This window comes from Herpailurus yagouaroundi, unplaced genomic scaffold (genome assembly GCF_014898765.1).
Source record: "Herpailurus yagouaroundi ecotype Mexico unplaced genomic scaffold, PumYag 566, whole genome shotgun sequence".
Taxonomy (NCBI): domain Eukaryota; kingdom Metazoa; phylum Chordata; class Mammalia; order Carnivora; family Felidae; genus Herpailurus; species Herpailurus yagouaroundi.
Genome location: NW_024412783.1, coordinates 2,854,653 through 2,877,675, shown reverse-complemented (window position 1 = coordinate 2,877,675; position 23,023 = coordinate 2,854,653). Strand labels below are relative to the sequence as shown.

The window sequence follows — 23,023 nt, the reverse complement described above, 5'->3', positions numbered from 1 at the left end:
TGAACATTGCTTGAGGGAATGAATGAATTAATCATTATGGTAGCTGCATGTTTGATCTTTATATTTCGGGCCATTAGTTTTTATTTCTAGGAAGTTATAAAAAGCAGATGTCTATTATCACATATAACACCCATGTCCAATGGTAGTATGTACCTCTTATGTTCCTGACTATGTACATTTTATTGTTAGCAAGAATCAACTAAACAACTATAAAAATATGTTTCCATTTCTCTATTGCAAGTACTTTTTCACAATTTTATTCCTGATTACCAAAATAATGTGAGGTAAATATTGAATTAAATGGAAGGAAAAATAAGATACAAACATAGAGAGAGGTAAACTATAAGAGACTGTTAAATACAGAGAACAAACTGTAGGTTGCTTGAGAGGAGGGGGGTGAAATGTGCTAAGTGGGTGATGGGCATTGTGGAGGGCACTTGTTGGGATGATCGCTAGGTGTTATCTATAAGTGATAAATCACTAAATTCTACTACTGAAATAAGTTCTACATATATGTTAGCTCAGTTGAATTTAAATAAAAAATAATAAAGTCAGAATATGTGGAAAACCACAACGAACTATTAATTGTTTTGCTTTACTGTTGAAAAATCAGTAACTCAATCAATATTACCCAAATCTTGGACATAACAATTCAGATGCCTCCCTCAGACAGAGAAGCTCACAGAGAGCAGAAAGTCCCACACTGAAACTGGTAAAGGAAAAAATAAAACATGTATTTGGAAGTGTAAGAAATACCACAATCACAATTTATGCATGCATAGGAGAATGAGTGAAGAAAAGAACAAACTGCCAGAATTGATTGAGAAAGAGAAAAAGAGAAGCTATAAAATGTTGAGTTACATTTAAAAATTCTCAAGGAAAAGATTGGACATTAGAAACCTGAAAAATTCTCCAGAAAGAAAAATATTTTTTGATTGTTTTAAGTAATTAATGGATAATACGAATATTGCCACTTTTCATAAGCAAAAAAGGGGGTAAGTACAAATGTTTAAGCTACAAATTCAATATATTTTCCTGCTTATACCTGATTTTCTAATAGAACAGCTTTTCAATCGATTATGCTACCATCTACTGTATCAGAAACAAGAGAATAGAAAAAGGGGGTAAGTACTCTCTCCAAATTCAGAATGTTTTGACCTATTCCAAAATATTGAATTAAGCCAAATATTTTGCAAAAAGGTAATAATTATTGAAGGAAAGTAAATTAGGTATAAAAATCTGTGCATTTGACTTTGGGTTCTGTAGGTCTTTAAAAATTCAAACATCATTATGAAAGAGAATGTTCAAATAATATTTTATAATTCATGTAGATCTCACAAGTTCTGCAAGAACTTTACAGTTCAAGGATAGTGATTTTTGGTGGAGATCACATGTTTAGGAAAGGTACAGAAGTGATAAGAATATGAGAGGCAGAGTATGAACATTTTACTCACTGCAGTATCCCATTTAGGGAAGAAAGACCAGAAAATAAAGATATAGAAAAGAACTAGGTAATAGAGGAATAATAATTTAAGCTTACACAAAGATTTTGAGTCACATAATCCAGTTACTACTGTAAATATAATGTGTTAAATTAACAGACACCAGGGAATACAGAGATTCATGTGGCATCTTATAAATGCTTGAGTGATGTGCGTAACCAAAAGTTATGGAGAGAATAATGTTTTAGTTATTTTGTTTGTTTTTGCTGGGTATAATACTAGGCTTCATACTGAAGATCACTTGTTGCAGTACTTAGCAAACAATTTGAAGGGGAATATTTAATTCAGACACTAAAATTGGTTCTATGAAAGCTGCACTATTGAAAAAAAAAGACAATTAAATATAAACAAATATTTATAAAATAATAATTCCTTTTTATGCTCCTGTTTGTTTAATTTCTTGTTATGTGCTTTGTTTTGTTTTTATTTTTCTTTCAAGGGAGTGAAAACAGTACAATTTCATGGAGAAATGGAATCAAACTTCAAATGATTTCATTTTGTTGGGGTTGTTTCCCTCAAATCAAACTGGCCTTTTTCTCTTATTTTTTATCGTCTTCATATTCTTTATTACCTCAGTGGGCAACTCAGCCATGATTCACCTCATACGATTAGATCCCCGGCTTCACACACCAATGTACTTTCTCCTCAGCCAGCTCTCTCTCATGGACATAATATATATTTCCACCACTGTCCCAAAGATGGTTTTCAACTTCCTCTCTGGACAGAAAGGTATCTCCTTCCTGGGATGTGGCATGCAAAGCTTTTTCTTCCTGACTATGGCATGTTCTGAGGGTTTACTTCTGTCCTCAATGGCCTACGACCGTTATGTAGCTATCTGCCACCCCCTTCATTATCCCATCCGCATGAGTAAAATGATGTGTGTGAAAATGATCATAGGATCTTGGATTTTGGGGTCTATCAACTCCTTGGCACACACAGTCTATGCTCTCCATATTCCTTACTGCCGGTCCAGGGCCATTGATCATTTCTTTTGTGATGTGCCAGCCATGTTACCTTTGGCCTGTATAGACACCTGGGTCTATGAGTACATGGTTTTTGTGAGTACAAGTCTCTTTCTCCTCTTTCCTTTCCTTGGCATTACTGCTTCTTATGGATGGGTTCTTTTTTCTATTTATCACATGCACTCAAAAGAGGGAAGAAAAAAGGCCTTTACCACCTGTTCAACACATTTAACTGTAGTGACATTTTACTATGCACCTTTTGTTTACACCTACCTTCAGCCCAGGAATCTCCATTCACCAACAGAAGATAAGATTCTGGCAGTCTTCTACACCATCCTCACCCCCATGCTCAATCCCATCATCTATAGCCTGAGGAATAAGGAGGTTCTGGGGGCCATGAAAAGAGAGTTTGGGATATTCTCTGCCAATAAAGAATAATCATGGCTGCCCTTACTCTTGTTATCCTTTTCCAGGTTAATTAGAACACTTTAGAGCAGCACTGTCTGATAGACATGTAATGTGAGCCACATGTAATTTTAAAAATTAGCAACCACAGTTAAAAAGTAAAATTGATTTAAATAATATATTGTTTTAACTCAAAACATTAAAATAAATACTGATATTAACAGCAATTATATTAATGATATATATATATACTATATTAAATGCAATATGTTAGTACATATTAATATTTATACTTATATTGTCATGCTATGGTTTTTATTGTTAGTCAACAGAAAATTATTAATGTGACTTTTACTTTGGTTTCAGTCTAGGTCTTCATAACCTTCTGTGTATTTTATAGTTAGAGCATGTTACAATTTTGAATATACACATTTCAAGTGCCAAATAGCTAGATGGGGCTCTTGGTTACTTGTTACACAGCAGAAACTTAAACATTGAATAAAATGCTTTTACAAAGTATATATGGTATATAAAAATATATTTGTAATACATAAAATATAGGTAGTGGGATGTGAAGTAACAAGCAAAAACAAACATGTAAATGTGGTGTTTATAAGTTTGCTTACATATTGTCCTCCTTCATCATAATTGTAATTGACATTTGGAGTCCATCTTATCCTAACATCATTTTATAAAAGTAATTTTAGGGGTCTTATTTTGTATAGCATTTTTTACAATTTCTATTTAAAAATAGTAAGAGTCAGTACCTGCATAGAAATATGAGGAAGATTGACAATTTATTCTATATTCAAGTGTGTATATATATATATATATATAGAGAGAGAGAGAGAGAGAGAGAGCTTAAATAAGTTATTTCTACTTAAAGGAATTACTTATTAGTCCATCCCCCAAGTCTTCATTTATTGCCCAAATTCAATCTCCAAATATCTTTCTCTGGTGTCTTTTAATATCTTAAGAATTCTCATGATTTCAGTCTAAGAGACTCTTAAATATAGAGAACAAACAGAGGGTTGCTGGAAGGGTTGTGGGAGGGGGGATGGGCTAAAGAGGCCTTAAGGAATCTACTCCTGAAATCATTGTTGCACTATATGCTAACTAATTTGGATGCAAATTGAAAAATAAATAAATTTTAAAAAGTACTTTTGAAATCTAAAATGTATACTACACCTTTTTATGCAAGTTATTTCCCTAAAATACAAATGTGATGCTGTCATCCCACAGTCTTTGATTTCCTATTGATTTCACACACACCCATGCACAATAATTGCCAATTTTATCCTCAAGTTCAAGAGCATCTAAAATTTACATTATGTTCTTTTATCTGGTTCTACAACTCAATCCACAAACTTAGTGCCATAGCTACATTTGACATTAAAAGTAAAAGAGCCAGTTATTTTATCAGCAAAATGGACTCATTTGGGAATAACAGAGCAATTATAATTTCTATGGTAAATCATAGACAAGTCTAAAGTTGAAAAGAGAGAGATGTTACTTAATAGAAAAAAGAAAGCTGGAATAGCCATACTTATATCTGACAAACCTGACATTAAAACAAAGATTGTAACAAGAGATAAAGAAAGGCATTATACAATAATTAAGGGGTCTATCCATCAATAAGTTCTATCACTTGTAAATATCTCTCAAAAACATAGAGCAAATAATAACAAAAATAAAGAAACTAATTAATAATAATGCAAGGGTAGTAGGAAATTTTAACACCCACATACATCAATGCAGATAATCTAAGCAGAAAACTAACAAGGTCCAATAGTAGACTGGATGAACTTAAAGATATATTCAGAATATTCCATTCTAAAGCAGAAGAATACACATTCTTTTAGAGTGCAAAGGAACATTTAACAGAATAGATCAAATGTTGGGTCACAAATTTGGCCTCAACCAATACAAAAATATTGAGATCATACATGAATATTTTCAGACTGCTATAAAAGTTGAAGTCCACAACAAGAAAAAAATTGGAATAAACACAAATACATAGAGGTCAAAGAACATCCTACCAAAGAATGAATGGGATTCCCAGGAAATTAAATAACAAATAAAAAATACATGGAATACAAATGAAAATTAAAACATGAAATTCCAAACCTTTTGGAATGCAGCAAAGGAAGTTCTAAGAGGGAACTATATGGTAATTCAGGCCTATCTCAAGAAGCAAGAAATTTCCCAAATATACAACCTAACCATATACCTCAGGCAGCTAGAAAAGGAACAGCAAATAAAGCCTAAAGCCAGCAGAAGACAGGATATAATAAAAATTAATGCAGAAGTAAATTATATAGAAGAAAATAACAAAACAGTAAACAGATCAATGAAACTTAGAGATTAGTCTTTGAAAGAATACACAAAATTGATAAAGCCCTGGACAGACTATACAAAAAAAAAAAAAAAAAAGGACAGAGAGAGAGCGAGAGAGAGAGGGAGGGAGGGAGAGAGAGAGAGAAAGGACCCAAATAGATAAAATCATGAATGAGAGAGGAAAGATCACAAGTAACACCACAGAAACAAAAACAATGATTATAGAATATAATGAAAAATTATATTTCAACAAACTGGGCATCTGGCAGATATTGAAAAATTCCCAGAAACTAAAAAACTACCAAAAATGAAACAGGAAAAAATAGAAAATTTTATGTGACCCATAACCTGCAAAGAAGGTTATGAATCAATAATCAGAAATATACCAAGGAAGAGTCCTGGGATATATAGCTTCCCAGGGGAATTCTACCAGACACTTATGAAGAGTTAATAGCTATTATTCTCAAACTGTTCCAAAAAATAGAAATTGAAGGAAAACTTCCAAACTCAATCTATGAAGCCAGCATTACCTTAATTTCAAAACCAGTTAAAGATCCCTCTAAAAAGGAAAATTTAAGGCTATCATCCCTGATGAAACTGGATGCAAACATTCTCAACAAGATACTAGCAAATTAAATCCAACAGTACATTAAAATAATTATTCACCATGATCAAGTGGGATTTATTCCTGACCTTCAGGATTTGCTCAATATTCACAAAATGATCAATATGATGCACCACATTAATAAAAGAAATGATAAGATATGATCCTCTCAATATATGCAGAAAAAGAATTTGACAAAATAGAGCATCCTTTCTTGATAAAAACCCTTCAATAAAGTAGGGGCAGAAGAAACATACCTTAACATCATAAAGGCCATATAGGAAAGACCCACTGTTAATATCATCATCAATGGGGAAAAATTGATTTTTCCCTACATTCAGGAATAAGACAAAGATGCCTGCTGTAGCTGACACATAGACTGAGTGAACGCGTGGGGCTGCCTCTGTCAGAGAAACAGCAGCAGCAGCAAACTGCACACAGTCTTTACTTCATATTTCATTATATAGAAGTATCAAAGAATATCAAAGCAAGGAAAGAGAGTGCAAAGGATCTTTAGACATTAACCAGACATATGCCTGGTGGTTACCTGAAGGCATGAAGGGAATGAGTGTGGTTTCAAGGAATGTCAAAGATTTACAGAAGGTGTGTCTAAAACTGTCCTTTGTGGGATCATTGGACTCTGATCTCATAATGCTATCACATTCTACAGCCTCGAGACCAAAACATAGCTGACATTTCAGCTTTTATCTCATTCACCCTTCACCCTTCAGGACTTACAATACACTTTCTAGAAATAACTCCATAGCCAGCTTTCACCATTACTATTTAATATACTACTAGAAGTCATAGCTTCAGCAGTCAGACAATAAAAAGAAATAAGGGACACATAAATTGGCAAGAAATATTTCAAACTTTCACTATTTGTAAATGACATGATGTCTTTGGTGTTCAGAATGATTTGATAACTACCTAGCTTTGTTCAAGGGAGAGACAAGTTTAGGTTCTCCCTAGTCTTCTGCCACCTTACCTACCCCCTACAGTCTTTGATTTAAAATCTAGTTTGTCAGGGGCGGCTGGGTGGCTCAGTCAGTTGAACATCCGACTTTGGCTCAGGTCATGGTCTCACAATTTGTGGGTTTGAGCACTGCATTGTGCTCTGTACTGACAGCTCAGAGCCTGGAACCTGCTTCAGATTCTGTATCTCCCTCTCTCTCTGCCCCTCCCTGGCTCGCTCTCTCTCTCTCTCTCTCCCCCTCTCTCTATCTTCTCTCAAAAATAAATAAACATTAAAAATTTTAAAAATATAATCCAGTTTGTCTGATGTAAGTATTGGTACTCTGGCTCTCTTTTCACTTCCATTTGTATGCTAAATGTTTATTTCCTCACTTTCAAACTGTAGGTGTCTTTATGTTTAAAATGAGTATCCTCTAGGTAACATATGGATGGGTCATGGTTTTTATTTATTTTTTAATCAATTCTGACACCTTATGTGTTTTGATTGGAGCATTTGGTCCATTTAAATTCAGAGTAAGTACTGATAGATATGTATTTAGTGCCATTTCATTACTTGTTTTTTCATTGTTTCTGGAGGTTTTCTCTGTTCCTTTCTAGTCTTTGTCACTTTTGTTCTTTCCTTCACATTCAATGAGTACCCTTTAATATTTCTTGCAGGACTGGTATAGTGGTCTGGAACTCCTTTAGTTTTTGTTTGTCTGGGAAACTCTTTATATTTCCTTCTATTATGAAAAATAGCCTTGCTGGGAAGACTATCTTTGGTTACAAATTTTTCTCATTTAGCATGTTGAATACATTATGCCATTCCCTTCTGGCTTGCCATGTTCCTGGGGAGAGATCTCCAATTAGCCTTCTGGGTCTTCTATTGTAAGTTAGGGACTCCTTTTGTCTTGATCCTTTGAGGATATTTTATTTATCACTATATTTTGCAAATTTTAATACAATATGTCTTGGTGTTGGTCTGCTTTTATTGATTTTGATGGGAGTTCTCTATGCCTCCTTGATTTGGATGTCTGTTTCTTTCCCCAGGTTAGGGACATTTTTCAGCTATTATATCCTCAAATAAACCTTCTTTCCCCTTTTCTCTCTCCTTTTCTTCTGGGACTCCTTTCATACAAATGTAATTATATTTGATGGAGTCACTGAGTTCCTTAAGGCTGTTCTTGTGATCCATAATTCTTCTTTCTCTCTTTTGATTAGCTTTATTATTTCCCATTATTTTATCTTCTGTATCACTTGTCCCTCTACTTCTTCCAGTGTTGTGGTCATTACATCTAATCTGGTTTGAATCTTATTTATTGCCTTTTTCATTTCTGTGTGATTGTTTTTTAAATCTTTTGTCTCTACATTAAGGTCCTCTCTGAAGTCTTCAGTTCTTTTATCAAGCCTAGTGATTATCTTTCTGATTGTTACTTTAAATTCTGCATCAGGCAGAGTACTTATATCTGTTTTGATTAGATCTGTCTGTGACCTTGTCTTGTTCTTTCATTTGGGATGAATTCCTTCATCTTGGCATTTTCTCCAAGTCTCTGTGTTCTTCTTTGTGTTAGAGTAATGGCTTTCCTGCCTTTAGATTAATGGCTTTATGAAAAAAAGGTCATAAAATGTCCAGGGACTGATGCTTCAGGGAGTGTCTCTCATATGTACTGTTTGCACTCTGCTGCTGTGTTTGGCTGCTCTATCCTTTATGCCAGTCCTGTCTAGAGATTTCCCTTGCCTGCAGTGTGCAGGGTTTGGACCTTGGCCAGAGTGTGGCCAGTTTTAACTAGGTGTTCTGGTCTGCTTGTAAATGAGACCTAGCACTACTTACAGTAGAACTGAACTTTGCAATGCAAACATTTCTGTTTGGAGACATAGTATGTGCATGGGTTTCTGATGGTACTCTGGAGGAAGGGCCTGCCGCACTGGGACTTAGGTAGACTTACCCCAGCAGAGCACAGAGTGGAGTAGCTTGGTGTAAAGAGGTTAGTCATCCAGTGTCAGAACTCTCCCGTTTACTGAAGCTTGTTTATGTTGAGGGTGGAGCAGGGAAATGGAACCAGCTCACTCTTTTATCTCTAGAGATTGGTCTCCCTCCCTGCTGCTTTCAGGGGAGCACTCCCAGAAGAGCAATCTCTCCACACGTGTCATACACATTTTCAACTCGCATTTTTTAGGCCATCTGTCTCTAGTTTGCTTGCCTGCCTTTAGCAGTACAGTGAACTTTGAGCTCTATCCCACTGAAACCCGATGACTTTATTTTAATAAAAAAATAAGGTTATTTATTTATTTATTTATTTATTTAATTTTTAAAAAATTTACACCAAAATTAGTTAGAATATAGTGCAACAATGATTTCAGGAGTAGATTCCTTAATGCCCCTTAAACATTTAGACCATCCCACCTCCCACAACCCTTCCAGTAACCTTCTGTTTCTTCTCCATATTTAAGAGTCTCTTATGTTTTGTCCCCTTCCCTGTTTTTACATTATTTTTGCTTCCCTCCCCTTGTGCTCATCTACTCTGTGTTTTAAAGTCCTCATATGAGTGAAGTCATATGATATTTGTCTTTCTTTGACTGATTAATTTCATTGAGCATAATACCCTCTTGTTCCATCCATGTAGTTGAAAAAGGCAATATTTCATTCTTTTTGATTATATATATATATATATATACACCACATCTTTATCCATTCACTCATCGATGGATATTTTGGCTTTTTCCATACTTTGGCTATTATTGATAATGTTGGTATAAACATAGGGGTGCATGTGTCCCTTTGAAACAGTGTACCTGTATCCCTTGGATAAATACCTAACAGTGCAATTTCTGGGTCATAGAGTATTTCTGTTTTTAATTATTTGAGGAACCTCCATACTGTTTTCCAGAGTGGCTGCACCAGTTTGCCTTCTCAAAATCAGTGCAAAAGAGATCCTCTTTCTCCGCATCCTCGCCAACATCTGTTGTTGCCTGAGTTGTAATGTTAGCCATTCTGACACGGGTAAGGTGGTATCTCATTGTGGTTTTGATTTCTGTTTCCCAGATGATGAGTGATGTTAAGCATTGTTTCGTGTGTCAGTGGCCATCTGGATGCCTTCTTTGGAGAAGTGTCTATTCATGTCTTTTGTCCTTTTCTCCAATGGATTATTTTGTTTTTAGGTGTTGATACGGTCTTTATAGATTTTGGATACTAATCCTTTATCTGATATGTCGTTTGCAAATATCTTCTCCCATTCTGTTGGTTGCTCTTTAGTTTTTCTGATTGTTTCCTTCGCTGTGCAGAAGGTTTTTATTTTGATGAGATACCAGTAGTTCATTTTTGCTTTTGTTTCTCTTACCTCCAGAGACATGTTGAATAAGAAGTTGCTGCAGCCAAGATGAAAGAGGTTTTTGTCTGCTTTCTCCTCGAGAATTTGATGGCTTCCTGTCATATATTTAGGTCATTCATGCATTTTGAGTTTATTTTTGTGTATGGTGTAAGAAAGTGGTCCAGGTTCATTCTTCTGCATGTCGCTGTCCAGTTTTCCCAGCATCACTTACTGAAGAGACTGTCTTTATTCCATTGTATGTTCTTTCCTGCTTTGTCAAAGATTTGTTGGCCATACATTTGTGGGTCTATTTATGGGTTTTCTATTCTGTTCCATTGATAGGAATGTCTCTTTTTGGGCCACTACTATACTGTCTTGATGATTACAGCTCGAAGACTGGGATTGTGATGCCTCCTGGTATTTTTTTTTTTCAAGATTGCTTTGGAATTTCACGGACTTTTCTGGTTCCATGCAAATTTTAGGATTATTTGCTCTAGCTCTGTGAAGAATACTGGTGTTATTATGATAGGGATTGCATTGTATATGTAGATTGCTTTGGATATTATTTACATTTTAACAATATTTGTTCTTCCTGTCCAGGAGCGTGGATTCTTTTCCCATTTTTTCGTGTCTTCAATTTCTTTCATAAGCTTTCTATAGTTTTCAGTGTATAGATTTTCACCTCTTTGGTTAGATTTATTCCTAGGTATTTTATGGTTTTGGTGCAATTGTAAAGGGGATCGATTCCTTGGTTTCTATTTCTGTTGCTTCATTGTTGGTGTATAGGAATGCAACTGATTTCTATACATTCATTTTATATCTTGCAATTTTGCTAAATTCATGAATCAGTTCTAGCAGGTTTTTGGTGCAATCTTTTGGGTTTCCCATATTGAGTATCATGTCATCTGCGAAGAGTAAAAGTTTGACCTGCTCCTGGCTGATTGGGATGCCTTTTATTTCTTTGTGTTGTCTGATTGCAGAGATTAAGACTTCCAATACTATGTTGAATAACAGTGGTTAGAGTGGACATCCTTGTCTTTTTCCTGACCTTAGGGGGGAAGCTCTCAGTTTTTCCCCATTGAACATGATATTAGTGTAGGGTCATTCATATATGGCTTTTATGATCTTGAGATATGACCCTTCTATCCCTACATTCTTAAGAATTTTTATCAAGATAGGATGCCGTATTTTATCAAATGCTTTCTCTGCATCTTTTGAGAGGATCATGTGATTATTATCCTTTCTTTTATTGATGTGATGAATTGCATTGACTGTTCTGCAGATATTGAACAAGCCCTGCATCCCAGGTATAAACCCACTTGGTCATGATGAATAATTCTTTTAATGTACTGTTGGATCAGGTTGGCTAATAACTTGTTGAGGATTTTTTCATTCATGTTCACCAGGGAAATTGGTCTATAGTTCTCTTTTTTAGTGGGGGTCTTTGTCTGGTTTTGGAATAATGTAATACTGACTTCATAGAAACACTTTGGACGTTTTTCCTTCCATTTCTATTTTTTGGAACAGCTTCAAGAGAATAGGTGTCAACTCTCCCTTAAATATTTGGTAGAATTCCCCTGGAAAGCCATCCGTCCCTGGACTCTTGTTTTTCAGGACAATTTTTATTACTAATTCTATTTCTTTACTGGTTATGGGTTTATTCAAACTTTCTTTTTCTTCCTGTTTCAGTTTTTATAGTGTATATGTTTCTAGGAAATTTGTCCATTTCTTCCAGATTACCCATTTTATTGACATATAATTTCTCATAATATTCTTTTTCATCATTTTTATTTCTGTTGTGTTGGTTGTGATCTCTCTTCTTTCATTCTTGATTTTATTTATTTGGGCCCTTTCCTTTTTCTTCTTGATTAAACTGGCTAGTGGTTTATCAATTTTGTTAATTCTTTCAAAGAACAAGCTTCTGGTTTCATTGATCTGTTCTGTGTTTTTGGTTTCAATAGCATTGTTTTTGTTGTAATCTTTATTATATCCCTTCTTCTGCTGTTTTTGGGATTTATTTGCTGTTCTTTCTCCATCTCTTTAAGGCGTAAGATTAGGTTGTGTATCTGAGATATTTCTTCCTTCTTTAGGAAGGCCTGGGTTGCTATATAGTTTCCTTTTATGACCGCTTTGCCTGCGTCCCAGAGATTTTGGAATGTGGTGTTATCATTTTCATTGGTTTCAATATACTTCTTAATTTCCTCTTTAACTTATTTTTAGCCCACTAATTCTTTGGTAGGATGTTCTTTATTCTCCAAGTATTTGTTACTTTTCCACATTTTTTCTTGTGGTTGATTTCGAGTTTCAGAGCATTGTGGTCAGAAAGTATGCACAGTATGATCTCGATCTTTTTGTACTTAGGGCTGATTTATGTTCCATTATATGGTCTATTCTGGAGAACGTTCCATGTGCACTGGAGAAGAATGTATACCTTGCTCCTTTAGGATAAAATCTTCTGAATATATGTCTTAAGTCCATCTGGTCCAGTGTGTCATTCAAAGCCATTGTTTCCTTGTTGATTTTTTGATTAGATGATCTGTCTATTACTGTGAGTGGGGTGTTGAAGTCTCCTACTATTATGGTATTACTATCAATGAGTTTTTTATGTTTGTGATTAATTGATTTATTATTTGTTATTTGGATGCTGTCTCATTTGGTGCATAAATATTTACAATTGTTGGGTCTTCTTGGTGAATAGACCCCTTAATTATGATGTAAGGCCCTTCTTCATCTGTTGATACAGTCTTTATTTTAACATCTAGGTTGTCTGATATAAGTATGGCTACTCTGGCTTTCTTTTATTGACCATTAGCATGATAGATTGTTATCCATCCCCTTATTTTCAATCTGAAGGTGTCTTTAGGTCTAAAGTGGGTCTCTTGTAAAGGGCATATGGATGGATCTTGCTTACTTATCCATTATGTTTCCCTGCATCTTTTGTTTGGAGCATTTCATCCACTGATGTTTAGAGACAGCACTGAAAGATATGAATTTATTGCCATTATTATAGAGTTGGAGTTTCTAATAGTTTTCTCTGGTCCTTTCTAGCCTTTGTTGCTTTTGGTCTTTATTTTTTTTTTAATTTTTAAACATCTTTTTTCATCTCTTCTGCCCTCAGAGAATCCCCCTTAAATTTTTTTTTGCAGGGCTGGTTTAGTGGTCACAAATTCCTTTAATTTTTGTTTGTCTGGGAAACTTTTAATCTCTCCTATTTTGAATGACAGCCTTGCTGGATAAAGAACTCTTGTCTGCATATTTTTCTGATTCATCACATTGAATATATCCTGCCACTTCTTTCTGGCCTGCCAAGATTCTGTGGATAGGTCTGCTACAAACCTGGTCTGTCTTTCCTTGTAGGTTGACTTTTTTCCCCCCTTGCTGCTTTCGTGATTCTCTCCTTACCCGAGTATTTTATGAATTTGACTATAATACGCCTGTTTGATGGTCGGTTTTTGTTGAATCTAATGGCAGTCCTCTGTGCTTCCTGAATTTTGAGTCTGTGTCTTTCCCCAGGTTAGGAAAGTTTTCCACTATGATGTGTTCACATAGCCCTTCTACCCTTATTTCTCTCTCTTCCTCTTCTGGGACCCCTATGATTCTTTTTTTTTTTTTTAATTTTTTTAACGTTTATTTATTTTTGAGACAGAGAGAGACACAGCATGAACGGGGGAGAGGCAGAGAGAGAGGGAGACACAGAATCGGAAGCAAGCTCCAGGCTCTGAGACATCAGTCCAGAGCCCAACGCGGGGCTCAAACTCGCGGACCGCGAGATCGTGACCTGAGCTGAGGTTGGACGCTTAACCGACTGAGCCACCCAGGCACCCCATGGGACCCCTATGATTCTGATGTTGTTCCTTTTTAATGAGTCACTAATTTCTCTAATTCTTAAATCATGTTCTTTTGCCTTAATCTCCCTCTTTGTTTCTGCTTCATTATTCTCCATAAGTTTGTCCTCTATATTGCTGATTCTTTATTCTGCCTCATCCATCCTTGCCGCTGTGGCATCCATTCGAAATTGCAGCTCAGTTATAGCATTTTTTATTTTATCCTGACTAGCTTTTACTTCTTTTATCTCTGCATAAAGAGATTTGTAATCTATGTTAGACTCCACCTAGTATTTTTGTTAATGATTCTAAATTCTGGTTCAGACATCTTGCTTGTATGTGTGTTCATTAATTCCCTGTCTGTCTTTTCTTCCTGCTCTTTCTTTTGGGGTGTATTCCTTCGTTTCCTCATTCTGAAGGGAAAAAAGGAATTAATGAGGTAGAAAAAATTAAATTAAAAATATTAAAATTAAAGAAATATTAAAATTAAAAATTGAAAACATACACACACACAAATAAAATCAAATAAATGATGATAGGTCCTAGGTATTGTTTGGTCTGGGTGTTGAAAGAGGCTTGATAGATTAGAGAAAAGCAGGGGAAAAAAAGGAAATCGATCACAAATTTGAAAAAAATGAAGGCACTGAAGTACACTAAATGAAATGATGGAAGTAAAATAGAATTTGAAAATTTTTATACAAAAGTAAAAAATATAGTAGAAAAAAATAAGGAAAAATATTTTTACTAAAAATTGAAAATAAAATGATTTTTTTCTTTCTGTATTTAAGAAAAAGAAGTGTAAAAGAGAAAAAAAAAGAAAGAAAATTGAATAAATCGACTAACAGATTGAAATACAACTGAAATTACTTCATTTTCCCCTAGAAGTCAAACTATGAAGTGCTTTATAGTCCACAAACTAAGCAGGCTGTCAGACTTATGTTCTTGAAAAGTGAGGTTCTCCCAGTTGGGCAGGGCTTAGTGTAACTCCTCCATACTCTACTAGATGGTGCTGCTTAGCTTACTGGGGTAGATAATTGTGTCACTTGTGGGTGCATATGCACTTGTACGGGTGTGGTAATAATGGTGTCACCCAGCTACCCAGTCTCTAGTATCGGAACTCTGTTCTCCCTGATCAGCCATTGTGCACCTGTCCGTTTTCTTTGGCTTCCGTCCCCTCCCTGTTTTTACACAGTCTGTGACCAAGCTCCAGGCAACATTGCCCTCCCGAGTTCTTCTCAGATGCTGCTGTTTTTCCGGGCCCCTTACTTCTGAGAGACTGTTACTTTGGCCTGTTGTGCCCCTCTGCAGAGGGTCTCACTGAGCAGTGGCTGGGTGCTGGCTTGCACCCAGCAGTTTGGTACCAATGCCCAGAGACTGGCTGGGTGCCAGCCCACCCCAGAAAAAGTGCGTGAGATAGTGTAGCAGCAGCATTTTAGGGATTGTGGAAAATCACAACACACATCTGGCACCAGACTTCATCCTTAAGGAGCTTGTTCCAGCACCAGCGAATGTGGTTGTTCTCTGGGGTCAGCTGGGACCAGGTGGCCTCACATCCCATACCAAGTGTCCTTCCAACAGTGGAATGCTTCTCCCCATGTGGCCCGAGAACCTCCTGGACTCCCCTCTGCTCCAGGGGAGTTACCCTTTCCATCAGAGCACTGCCAGGTATTGAGCTGTGGAGTTTCAGACTCTGCACTCCCCATGTTTATAGTCTTAATGGAATTTAAACCCTCTCCTTTTTCCTTTCTTCCTTTTTAGTTCAGTCCCTGTGGCTGTTTCCTATTTTCCAATTTCTCTCCAGCTGCTTTTCAGGGGGAGTGCTTTTCCCATATTCCCCCCTGCCTCATCTCCATCCTTTCTCTGTATGCAAAAGAGACTCCCTGCCCTCTGTGGCTTCTCTTTCCTCAAGTTCACTTCTCTGTGCCATGTACCTGCTGAATTCTGTTGTTCAGGTTGTGCAGATTGTTGTGTTAATCCTCAGATAAGTTTTCTAGGTGTGCAGGATGGTTTAGTGTTGGTCCAGCTGTATTTCATTGACGCAAGACACACAAAAAGCTTCCATGCTGTTCCACCATCTTGGCTCCTCCCAACTTTTTTTTGTATTGTTTAAAATTACTTCTTTATGTCTTTTTTTTTTTAATTTTTTTTTCCAACGTTTTTATTTATTTTTGGGACAGAGAGAGACAGAGCATGAACCGGGGAGGGTCAGAGAGAGAGGGAGACACAGAATCGGAAACAGGCTCCAGGCTCTGAGCCATCAGCCCAGAGCCCGACGCGGGGCTCGAACTCACGGACCGCGAGATCGTGACCTGGCTGAAGTCGGACGCTTAACCGACTGCGCCACCCAGGCGCCCCTACTTCTTTATGTCTTTAAAAAAATAAAAATAAAAGGCCTGCTGAGTTTTAAAACTCCAAACCTTAGGGACCTGCTATGGTAGGGGCATGAATTGGCCTTCTGGCAGAGGGTGTTGCCATGCTGGGACAGATGCATGTTTGATGATGAAGGGCAGTTGCAGAGGCCAGGAGTGTGAGGTTTGGAGCAAGAAGGCTAAACAGCCCATATTGGGGTGAGAAGCCCTCAGAAGGCTTCTGTGCCTATGCTGAGATTTGGTGGAGAAAAATGGTGCCTGCCAGTTCTTTTGTCCCCAGAAAACCATCCCTGTGAATGCCACTTCTCACAGATGCCTTCCAAGAAGAGTGAACAGTCTCTCCCCCATGTGCTTTGTGGGATCCTCAGATGGTGCTTTCAGCCCCAAGATTTTTCATCTGCCTTCTCTCCAGGAGAGGGTAGTACCCTGAAGGCTCTATCCCGTCTGAGTCCATTGACCTTTAAGACTATTGTCTTTGAGAGTTGTTGGTTACAAAACACAAAGATCAATCCCTCTTGTTTTCCAGGACAACACCTTTGATGTTGGGGAAGTGTTTTTGTGCATTTTCTTGTGCTCTCCTCTCTTCTCTCTTTCTCCCTCTCTCTCTCTCTCTCTCGCCTTTCTCTGTGACCAGGGCTCCCTCCCCTCTGCAGCACCCACACTCTGTTCTGTCCCCAACCATGTCTCCACACTTCCTACCTTCCTCAATGTGGCCTCTTTTCTTTCTTTAGGTGTGGAGTTTGTTTTTTCAGTCCCCAGCTTGATATCTTGAGTTTTCAGAATGATTTGATAGCTATTTAATTGTGTTCAAGGGACAGGACAAGGATAGGGTCCTCCTACTAGACTGCCATTTACTACAGTCTTCATAAAATCTATTTTATCTGATATCAGCATTGCTACTCTGGCTTGCCATTCACAACTATTTGCAAAATACATGCTTCCCCATCACGTTATTTTCAATATACATGTATCTTTCAGTTTTAAATGAGTCTCTTGTAGGCAGCAAAGAGATGGGTCTTTTCTTTTTTTAATCCATTTCATTTCCTTGTATTTTTCATTGGAGGTTTTCGTCCATTTACATTCAAAGTAATTGTTGATAGGTATGTATTTATTGTTATTTTGTAACTTGTTTTATGTTCGTTTTTGTAGTTCTGTTTTCTCTTCTCTTGCTTTCTTCTCATATTTTGCTGGTTTTCTTTAATGATATACTTGGGATCCTTTCTTTTTATGTTTTTGCTTGTCTGCTATTGCTTTTTGATGTGTACCATTTGGTTTCTATATAACATCTTCTGCATGAAGCAATATATATTAAGTGGATGGTCACTTAAGTTTTGACCCACTTTTTATTCCTCTTCCTCCAACACCAGGGTTTTAGTTATGTAGTGTCATTTTTTATCTTTTTATTTTGTGAAACTTTAGATTTATTTTATAGATATACTTATTTGTATTTCTTTTGTGCTTCCTACTTTTCTAAAGGAGTAAGAAAAGTACTCCTTTTCACTCAAAGAGTCGTCTTTAACATTGTTTGTAGGGCTGGTTTAGTGGTAATAAATTCTTTTAACTTTGCTTTTGTCTGTAAAAATCTTTATCTCTTCTTCTATTCGGAATGATAACCTTACTAGATAGAGTATTTTTGGCTGCAGTTTTTGTTTGTTTGTGTTGTTTGCCTTTCTTTTCTTTCAGCACCTTAAGTGTATCATGCAACTCCTTTCTGGCCTGCAAAGTTACTTCTAAAAAATCTGCTGATAGGTTTACCAGGTTTTTCTCACTGCTTTCTTAGTCTTGTTGCTTAAAAAAAAAAACAACTTTGTATCATTTATTCACCTTTGAGAGACAGAACACAAGCAGGGGAGGTGCAGAGAGAAAGGGAGACACAGAATCTGAAGCAGCCTCCAGGCTCTGAGCTGTCAGCACAGAATCCAATGTGGGGTTCAATCCCACGAACTGTGAGATCACGACTTAAACTGAAGTTGGGTGCTTAACCAACTGAGCCACCCAGGCACCCCCGTCTTTTTGCTTTTAAAATTCTTTCTTTATCACTATTTTTTTCCATTTTAATTACCATGTTTCTTGGTGGGAGCTTAATTGTGTTGATTTTGTTGTGAGATCTCTGTGCTTCTTCAATTTGGATTTCTCTTTCCTTCCCATATTTGGGAAGTTGTCAGCTATTATTTCTTCAAATAAATTTTCTGCCCCTTCTTCTCTTATTTTTCCTTCTGGGATCCCTCTAATGCGAATGTTATTACATTTGATGGTTTTACTAAATTCCCTAAGTCTGTTCTCACTTTGTATTTTTTTTCCTCTCAGGTATTCAGCTTGATTGCTTTCCACTTCTCCATCCTCCAGGATACTGATACATTTTTCTTCCTGTGGTTAATGATTTATTCCATTTAGTGCAATTTTAAGTTCATTTATTAAGTTCCCCATATCTGGCTTTTTTCTTTTTTTTAATTTTTTTAATCTTTTTGAAAATCATTAATGTCTTCCATTCTTCTCTTGATCCAATAAGTATCTTTGTGATCATTACTTTAAAGTCTCTATCAGTCTTATTACTGACATCCTTTTCATTTCAGTCTCTTACTGTGATTTTGTCTGGTTTTCATTTGGGACATATTCCTCTGTCTCCTTATTTTGTCTAAATCTCCATTTCTGTGTCTCTGTGTTAGGAAAATCATCTAAGCCTTATGAAATGACCTTATGAAGTGACCTGAAAAATCGTGACCTTATGAAGAAGAGGTATGGTAGTGTTCTGTAATGCAGTGTCCTTTGTTCACCAGAACCTGTCACTTCAGGATTGTCTCCAATTTGTGTTGCATGCACTGTGCTATTGTGGCTGAGATATTTTTTCCCTTAAGCCCAGTTTTCTTCAGTGGGTCTCTTTGCCAGTTGCGGGCAGTGTTTAGTCCCTGTGGTATTAGTGGGCCAGTCTGGGACCACCTGGGACATGAGTTGATTTAGATGGCATTTGCAGAGATGCAATTGTACCAAATTGAAAAACAGTTTCCCTGTGTTTTTCCCTTAGATGCTTTCATTGGTGAGCAGGGCCTATAGTCAGACCAATTGTGTGCCCCCAGCCCACTGCTGAGGCCCAATTTTGCCTGGTGTATGTGGTTATATTCTCCTCTCCCTGAGGCAGGAGTTACTTTAGAGTAATGTTAGTCATTGCCAGAACTGCATGCACAATGCCAAGCTTGCGGCACCTGTTTTTATGGGCTCCAGTGAAGAGTGTATTGGAGGGGAAAATCCTAAGAAGTGTGCAGGGGTTGGAATGTTCAGTGTTAAGATTGGTACACAGGTCTTCTGCAGTAGGGGACATGAAGTCACAGGTAGTAAGACCTGCAGATTTGGAAGGATAGATTCATAAAACATGCACAGGGACAACACAATGGTTTTAGCAAGGTAGGTACAGAGTGACAGCAACTTGCTGGTTCCCACTGATGGTTTGTGTTTATGCTGGGAAGTTGGGCACAGAAATGGTACCTGCCATCTCCTTTATTCCCAGAGATGTCTTCCAAGCACACCTGGCTCTCTAGTACATGCTCTGAGATTAGTAAATAAATTTCATATGTGCTCCAGGAATTTTTCAAATTGCTACTTCTATGCTGTTTCTCCATGGGTTTTTTTTTTTTGTCTATTTAAGGGTAGAGACTGAGTTTCCTTTTGCCTTCCCAGCTTCCCAGAGTAGAGACCATTGATTTTTAAAGTTTCATTTTTTAAGTCCCACTGTTTTTAAGCGGTTGTGAAGTTTTGCCCCTTCGGTTTTCAAAGCCAAATGTTATGGGGATTCATCTTCCCTGTGAGGACTTCCTGGTGTGAGGTCTGTTTCTCTCCCCTTTATGCACCCACAAAATTTCTCCTTCCTTTGGAGAGTCCCATGTATCCCTTTAGTTCCTGACATTATCTCCACCCACCCCCACCCCCACTTCTTCAGTGTGGCCTCTTCCCTACATGTGTTGTGGAGTTGTTTCTGCCAGTCTTCAGATCATTTTATGGTTTATTAACACTGATGTGAGTGTTGTTTATTTGTATCCATGGGGCAAGATAAGCTCCCATCTTCCCTGAAATCTGCATTTAGCAATTTTGAAAACCAAAACCTGAAGTTCGGGTCCAAGAGGGTGATGCAGGAATACCCTGAACTCACCTCTTCCCCCACTTTACACCAAATCTATACCTATATGGAGAGCAATTCCTCCTGAAGAACTAAGGGCTGACTGAACAGCTTTTACAGATCAACTTATAGAGAGGCCACATGCAGAATAAAAAGAGAGATGGAAAGATGGTAACAAAGGAATCCCCTTGCATTGTTGTGAAAGGAAGTGCTAAAGGACTTTGAGCAAATCTATATGCTCTGGGGTTCAGAAAAAAATCCACAGCTTAGAAGAGCAAATAGAATGTAAAAGATCCATCCCTTGAATTCCCATAAATGCAAAGGAATTGCCGAAACTCTCCATCAAATAGAGGGGCTGGTGAGCACCGAGGTTTGCATTCTACCCTCCACCTTGATAGCATGGACAGAAACAGGGTTAGGCACCCTACCCAGTCTACCACCTAAGTGATCCATGGACCTTAGCTCACACAGTTCCAACCATCTCACCAAGGTAACCCCAATGAGGCACACACTGGAGAACCACTCGTCAATACTCACTACATCTCCAGCCACTTTACAAATATGACACAGGCAAAATTCACCCCAGAATACTCCAGACCCAAAAGTCTTTGGGTACAGATGAGTCACCAGGGAATTTTCTAGAAACCTTTGGTCCACAACCATCTCTGCTCAAACAATCCCTGCCAAAATTCTGCTTGAATGGAACACCCCAGGATTTCTGGCCAGCTGGTCCCCCAGGGACACCCCTGCATGGGGTGCCCTGGGTCATCTAGCCCACACTGTCTCTTGGCTTCAGCTAAACTTCCAGGGTGCTACTGCATGAAGTACCCCAGAACAGCCAGGCCCATACCTGCCTCATCTCCAACAGTCCCAACAGGGTACCTTGCACAGAGAACCCCAGTACACCCATATCAACACCCACCTCAGTTCCATCTGCCTCTCAGGGTTCCCCTGCATGGAATCTACTTAGACACCGTGGTCCATGTCTGCCTTGACTCCAGCAGCCCTGCCAGGGTACCCTTGTACAGAGTACCCTGGGACACCTCAACCTATGCCTATCACCATTCCAATTGACACACAAGTGTGTGCACTCAGACTGTCCTGGCCTGGGACCATTTAAGCTCTGTCCACTCCCACCAAGGCAGCCACAGCACAGAATGTTTCAGGACACCTAGCCTACACTAGTAATAGTTCCAGCTAGCCAGCCTGCCAAAGTAACCAGGTACACACATTATACAGAAGGACCAATCATAAACAAAATTACTCCTTCATGCTTAGGTAAAGTAGCTGCCCCACTTAATTCATAAAAACAAACATGAGGAGAGGAGAGAGAGAGAGAGAGAGAGAGAGAGAGAGAGAGAGAGATGGTCCACTGAAAGAATAAGACAAAACCTCAGAAAGAGAAATAAATGAAACATAAATAAGGAAATTACCTGATAAAGAGTTCAAAGTAATGATGATAAAAATGCTCACTGGACTGGAGAGAAGAGAAAATGAAATCCATAAGGGTTCCAACAGTGACATAGGAAGAAAAATAAAACAAGGTAGAATAATTCAGTAACCAAAATGAAACATAAACTAAGGGCAATCAAGAGTAGAGTGGAAGATGCAGAAGAACACATTAGGGATTTGAAAGACACAGTAATGGAAAGTTAAATGAGGATGGGTTACAAGATCTCTAGGACAATATCAAGTGAACATATATTTGTATTACAGGGGACTTGGAAAAAGAAAGACAGAAAGGGGAAGAAAGTGTATTTGAAAAATAGTAGCTGAAAGTTTTCTTAATATGGGGAAGCACACAAACATTCAAGTTCAAAATGTATAGAGTTTCAAACAAGATAAGCCCAAAGATAAGCACAACACAATAAATTGTCAACAATTAATGATAAATAAATTGTAAAGCAGCAAGAGACAAGAAATATATACCCCCAAAAATATAATGCTATCAGTTGCTTTTTAGGAGAAATTTTGCAAGCCAGAAGAGAGTGCTTTGATATATTTAAAATGCTGAAAGGAAAAATCTACAACCAAGATTACTCTACCTGACAGGATTATTATACAGACTTGAATGAGAGATAAACATTTCCCAAACAAAACTTAAAGGAGTTCACCAACAATAAAATGGCCTAATATCACTTTCCTACACCATACACAAAAGATAAATTCAAAATAAATGAAAGACCTAAAGGTGAGATAGAAGTTATCAAAATCCTACAGGAGAAAATAGGCAGCAACCTCTTTAACCTCAGCTGTAGCAACATCTTACTTGACATCTGAAAGGCAAGGGAAGTAAAAATAAAAATAAATTGGGCACCTGGATGGCTCCATCGGTGGAGCGTCTGACCAGCTCAGGTCATGATCTGAATTCAAGTTCGTGAATTCAAGCTCTGCATTGGGCTCCGTGCTGACAGCTCAGAGCCTGGAGCCTGCCTCAGATTCTGTGTCTTCCTCTCTCTCTGCCCCTTGGCTGCTCATGCTCTGTCTCTCTCTGTCTCAGTCTATTTTTCTCCAGAATAAATAAACATTAAAAAACTTAATTAAAAAAATGAACTATTGGGACCTCATCAAGATTAAAAAAAAATTTCACAGTGAAGGAAACAATCAACAAACCTAAAAAGCAACAAACAGAAAGGGAAAATGTATTTTC

General features: G+C 37.5%; 1 protein-coding gene across 1 annotated transcript; it reads left to right on the top strand.

Annotated features, from left to right (window-relative positions):
- The first annotated feature begins 1,963 nt into the window (after positions 1-1,963).
- LOC121023616 (olfactory receptor 2L13) lies at positions 1,964-2,902 on the top strand. The gene has a single exon (XM_040465565.1). It carries the CDS (start codon positions 1,964-1,966, stop codon positions 2,900-2,902), a length of 939 nt encoding a protein of 312 aa, XP_040321499.1.
- The last annotated feature ends 20,121 nt before the right edge of the window (positions 2,903-23,023 follow it).